Below are 6,104 nucleotides of genomic sequence, written 5' to 3' on the forward strand. Positions count from 1 at the left end.
GGATCAACTTCGTGTTGGTTTTTAGGCCTTGTCTAGGGTCAGTTTACGATCACCGTGCGTGGCCGCCAGGCTCGATCACGAGTAGGATGTTCCGATTATGCGGTGAAAACCCCAGATCGTAGTAGGTCGCTTCAGCTTTATCTTGATCAAGCAGGACCACCATCCGATCGTACACCTCGTACGTATCATGGGTGGATCGGCTCTTTGAGCCGATTCACAGGACAACCTGAGAGCCGATCGAGGCTCGTATTTAACGTTTACGTGTATGCCATGCAGGAAACTAAGCGAGGCATCATCCAACACCTCCTGACCAGGTATAGGTCAGGTGGCACGCCCTTGCATCAGCATCGGACGTGCGTGCAGAAGGCTTTGCGGGCCGTCGCTCGGAGGGACCAGGGCCAGCCGCAGTCCTGGGAGATTCTCGGCTCTACGGTGTTGCCCGTCGCTGCCCGCCGGTGGGTTTCTGACCGCAATCAGATAGTGATATGAGATATGTAAGTAACTGTCCAATATAATTTATGTGATGTTACGAGATAGTAAGATATGAAAAATAGCTGATCACTTCTTTTTGTGCGTACAGACTTTTAGGCAAGCTAGCTGGTCTCTACAGTTTTTTTACAAACCGAATCAGACAGCTGATGTATCTTTCTTAAGACCGATCAGCTATTCATGCGGGCAGGAAACTCGGTCTGGGCTATTTCTATACGGGATTTATTCCCTGCTTGATTCGCCAAAAAATAGATGAACAATTGCCGTGAATGAGTAAAAAAAAAAGCTAACTCAAAAGCTCATTCTATACGTGTGTTAAAAAAAAGCTCATCCTTCTTCATAAAGAACTCAAAAGCTCATTGGTCGTCGAAAGAAAAGTTTCATCAACCAGATGATGAGTAAGAACGTACATGAAGCTAACTCAAAAGCTGATGTCCCTTCAAAGCAAAAACACAAAAACTGATCGGTCATTTAAAAAAAGGCTTATCGGTGATGGGAGAATTCCAGAATTAATTCATATGTGTACGAAACAAACTCCAAAACTGATTGCCCCTTAAAAACTACAAAACTGATTAACCATGAATTTTTTTGAAAGCAGATCAACATGATATAATATATAACCAGGAAGAATAAGTTAAAATTAATTGGTTGGTCTACTCACAACCTTGCAACCTATACTTGCGAGGAGCTGTACATGCTGAAACTTAAGGATTACAGAACAAGAAATTGATCAACTAAATTTCTTCTAAATTCTAAGTTTATATGACATGACAGGGTTATCCAAGTAAAAAGGAGAGACTGATCAATGAGATTTGTGTATGGAGGTGGAGGATTAGTGGTTCATTATTAGGCATGTATAGTTGCACAAGGAAGAAACACTTACGAAAGTCTATAGTTTCTGGACCAAATAACTATGATGTCTAAGCAATGACAACATGATATTTACATATTTGAATGGAACTAAAAAGAATGATAATCGCACACGAGAAATTTTATTTACCGCAATATCCATGATTGTCATAGAAGAACATTATTATGTATCACGCATAATATGAACATTCATAAAAAAAAAACATGTTCTTCAACCCCTTAAAAACAAAAAGATGATGCCCTCGCATTTGCGAGGGCCATCTTGCTAGTTTGTAAAATATTATAGTTGTTGATAGTTTTCTATAAAATGTTTGTTTAAAATTTATTCAGCTTGACTTTTTGTAAAAATACGTCCTATTCATTGAGAAGGAGGAAATATTTGTTTAGCCCACACTATATCTTGTTTTACCGTTTTCTACTGCGGAGCTGAAATGACCAAGACTGGCATTACATGAATGTAGCGTTAGCGTTGTAGCTGCGTGCGACAGTGTACTTTGGTGAAAAGAGTAATGATTTACTCCATGTATTACTGAGAATGATTAATCACATGAATAATATCAGACGACGCACACATGCACCATCTCGTGCAGTTACAGTTAAAATTCAAACAAACGCTAGTTCAGGACATAACACTTCTTCCTTATCTCCCCCTCGGCTCCGGTGAGCACGCCAACGTTGCCCATCTTGATCATGGACTCGCTGAAGTCCTTGAAGAACTCGGCGTCGAACTTGCCCGTGGCGACACGCTGGACGTAGTCCCTGGTGGTGGCGTCGGTGAGGAGTGCGGCGTCAGAGCGGAAGAGGCCCCTGCGCTTTGCGACGTGGCCGTAGTAGCTGGTGTCGAAGGTCTTGTAGCTCCCCGGGTCCATCTCCGACAGCATGCTCCGGTCGTTCAAGCTCTTGCACTTGAGCCTCATCTTGTCAGCGTACTCGCTGTCCAGGGACGGGTCCAAGGACGCGCCGCCCTCGCCGGTGGCGTTGTAAAGGCGGTCGGCGTAGGACGGGCAATGAGCGGTGCCGAGGGTGTGGGCGCCGGAGAGGACGACGAGGTCCTTGAGGTTGAGCCCCTTGGAGGCGAAGATCTTGACAAGCAGAGGGATGTCGCCGTAGGCCGGGGGAAGCTCGTGGCTAGCTTCCATGGCACTGGACGCTCTGCCGTCTCGCCTGCCCAGCGCCACCGGCCAGTTGGGGCCCTTGGCGAGCACGACGGCGTCGCGGGACATGAGGGTGAGGACGTCGGCGCAGGAGACGACGCCCGGGCAGGCGGCCTCGAGCTTGGCCTTTACCCGCTCCACTGAGCCGAACCCACGCAGGCTCTTGTTCGGCTTGGCGTCCTTCTCCGCCACGTTGCCCTCGGTAGACTCGAGCAGGACAGAGGCGTCACAGCCCTGCAATTTAATTCATGTAAGCATACATTGCACCGATCTTCTATAGGAGAAGAAGTTCAATCGACAAAGGACTAGAGAGCAACTTACATTGACGAAGCAGTCGTGGAAATGGAGGCGGAGGAGCGGGCCGGCAAGACTGGGCGCGGCGGCGATGATCTTGACCATCTCCTCGCGGACGATCTCCTCGACTTGCGGGCATGTCTTGCTGTAGAAGCCGATCTCCAGCTGAGCCACCGCTGCCGAGCTAGCTGCTAGAACGGCCAGGAGGGCGAGAGGAAGCATCAAAGGACTGATCGTCGCCATGGAACCTTAACCAGCTGTACGATCAAATTAAAGCTTCAACTCTGTGGCTACAGAAAGAATGTTCTTTTGCGGCTGGGTTGTCGACTGAGTGATCTTTGTCCTTGCAAACCACATCTACTTATAGATGCAACCGGTTACCTAGGCTTGGTTGAATGCTGTCAGCGTGACAACCTGGTTGCTGCGTATGCATCCATGTGCTAACCTCCACCTCTATGCAACCGCGGTTGCAAGCGCGTCAAAACGACCTGGTCAGTACACGAAAAATGCCAGAAAAATAATACAAACGGCACCGATCGAGGCCTGTTCATGGTCAGTCGTGTCGTCCATGGTAACATGGCATGAATCCATAATCTGTCTCTTAACCGGAGGGAATGCAATTATCGGATTTCGGCACTGATTGCATCAACAGATACACGGAATAAGCTCATGTGCTTGGCCAATCATTTGCGATGTCTCTAGATTGTTTTTGAAGACAAACTAAATCCCAGTCATTGGGAGGTTTTGGCACGCAGGCATTGGACCGGGTTCCGGGTTGAACCCTAGCAAAAATGAGATGTAGTGTGTCGAATTCACTAGCCCGTCCTAGCATTCTAGTGATTGAGATGGGCCAAGTGTATTAGCATGAATACACTTGGCCCAACAAGGGAGGCCCACTGAGAGAGGGATAGTTGGGCCTGATGGAGTTCCAGTGGCGCAGCAACACGGTTTATCTACAACCCCTCTACAACATCCTTACCTTATCTAATGGTGTCCGGTGTTCGAAGATGTTGGCATGATCCCATAGAAGCACATCTTTGCACTCCTATAGGAGTCAAAGTGTACCACTTCAAGGGACCGACCAAACACGCCCCTCTTCCTCGATTTGGACAAGCAAGAGTCGATGACTCCTCTTCGATAAAACAAAAAGCTTCGGCTGGGCTCACGGTCCAGTGATTCCTCTTCGATAGGCAAAAGATTCGGCTGTACTCACGGTCCAACGACTTCTTCGACAAACAAAAAACTTCGGCTGGGCTCACGGTCCATCGACTCCTTCGGGACATCATCCAAATCATCGACTCCTTCGGGACATCATCCAAATCATCAACTCCTTCGGGACATCATCAAAATCATCGATTCCTCCGAAACGTCATCGACTCCTCCGTGACATCATCAAAATCATCAATTCCTCTATGACATCATCAAAATCATCAATTCCTCTGTGACATTAATCAAAAGCATCCAAATGTTCTCGGAACTCGAAGAAATCTACGGTATTCGACTCAGCATTTTTACACCCTATACATGACTATTTCATATTCATCTTCAGGCTCGGGGGCTACTCCCATCGGGAGCGCTGGTCACGCACCCGATAAAAAGATGGCAGCCTCGTCGACAAACAAGAATAAACCCGAAGACGTCGGCATCAACATCAAGATACTTGAGTCTATGTGCGGCTGCAAGCACCCGCCCATAGACTCGGGGGCTACTCCCATCGGGAGCGCTTCGCGCACCCGACAAAAAAGCAACTTCGACTCTACATCAAGTACAAGATTAAACATTCAACAGATGATCAAGACATTCAGACGATGACAACTTTAGTCCCTGCCCGAAACTTCACTTCGGCCAGACACTCGGGGGCTACTGATGTGGGCATAACCCTTCGGGTACCTGACATTGTCATACCCGGTGCAGATTATGAAGATGGAGCAGCACAAGGACTCGACAAGCTGGACCCACAAGGAATATCAACTTGGATTACAAGAAAGAAGTCTCCAATACGAATCTTACTAGGACTCTTGGAAACCCTAGCTTGGCTGATATGTAAAGCCAGGCAGGGGCACTCCTTAGGGGACACACAATCAGAAACATAAAATATAGGCGCGATACGCCTAGACATCGCAACCCACAAATTAGAACTAGACTAGATACAACAACTCCGCCTATGGCGGCCCCCTGTACACATATATTCATATAGTGGATTGCTAGCAGGACGTAACGATCCTCCACCGCGGGGACGTGAACCTGGGCACGTCGTGTCTTCTCTCGCTCCCGGAACTTCCATCGTCGCATTTCTCTAAACCCAAGCCCCTCATGGTGGGCATTGTCGAGGAGCCGCCTCGACAATAGAGTTCCTGGAAAATATACCAAGAATGATTTTCGAAGTGTTACGTTCACTTTCCTAAAGAGTACACTTGGTACTTGTTTGTAGCACGCAATAAGAATAAAAAACAATGTTCTTATAATTTAGAGAGGAGCTCACACTACATCAGAGGATAGGATCCCAAAAAGTTCACTGTGAAGTACTTAGTTTCCAAGTACATAGATCCTTTAGGAAAGATGACAAGCTAGATGACACTCAGAAACTTGCAAGCTTGGTGCAAAAAAATTCAATATGACTTTGTCCAAAATCATGTTACAAAATATAGAAGATTATGAATGAATGGAATCCATGGAGACAAAATTAACAAATATGAGAAGCTTTGGGACTATTCAACAGAGGCCATGATTTCATATATTAGAAGCTCCATATGCATGATGCTGAAAGATGGTTATTTTAGTAGCTTATACATGTCACAAGATGTATGCAAAACTGGGAGTGGGATGATGATGAAGAAGAAGCCCTTTGAACGGTTATATACATGTAGTGTGTAAATGCCATACTACCAACCCTCTTCCCTCTCATCTTCTCAACCCAGTATCTCTCTTCCCCATTTCCCTTGCCCTCGCCCGACAATGCCCCTCCTCACCTCAAACTTCATGGTCTCTGCCTTGCATATATCTTCTGCGAGCATTGCTATGACACAATTAGGTATCAAGATAGTCCCTCTCGCACTGAATGGACCGCCTTCATGCATGGTTGATGTCTACGGGTGCTTCTATTCTTGTAGACAGTGTTGGGCCTCCAAGAGCAGAGGTTTGTAGAACAGCAGCAAGTTTCCCTTAAGTGGATCACCCAAGGTTTATCGAACTCAGGGAGGAAGAGGTCAAAGATATCCCTCTCAAGCAACCCTACAATCACGATACAAGAAGTCTCTTGTGTCCCCAACACACCTAATACACTTGTCGGATGTATAG

General features: G+C 46.7%; 1 protein-coding gene across 1 annotated transcript; it reads right to left on the bottom strand.

Moving 5' to 3' along the window:
* Positions 1-1,973: 1,973 nt before the first annotated feature.
* On the bottom strand, positions 1,974-3,050 carry LOC124673634 (peroxidase 1-like). Its single transcript, XM_047209680.1, has 2 exons — positions 2,835-3,050; positions 1,974-2,747 (listed from the first exon to the last, which is right to left on the bottom strand). The coding sequence occupies exons 1-2, from the start codon at positions 3,048-3,050 to the stop codon at positions 1,974-1,976; spliced, it is 990 nt and encodes a 329-aa protein (XP_047065636.1).
* Between the last annotated feature and the right edge of the window lie 3,054 nt (positions 3,051-6,104).

This window comes from Lolium rigidum, chromosome 1 (assembly GCF_022539505.1).
Source record: "Lolium rigidum isolate FL_2022 chromosome 1, APGP_CSIRO_Lrig_0.1, whole genome shotgun sequence".
Taxonomy (NCBI): domain Eukaryota; kingdom Viridiplantae; phylum Streptophyta; class Magnoliopsida; order Poales; family Poaceae; genus Lolium; species Lolium rigidum.

Bases quoted from the DNA above. Each gene is read 5' to 3' on its own strand.
- LOC124673634 (XM_047209680.1), bottom strand. From the start codon at position 3,050: ATGGCGACGATCAGTCCTTTGATGCTTCCTCTCGCCCTCCTGGCCGTT. The intron at 2,748-2,834 runs GTAAGTTGCTCT...ATTAAATTGCAG, and splicing joins TCCACGACTGCTTCGTCAAT to GGCTGTGACGCCTCTGTCCT.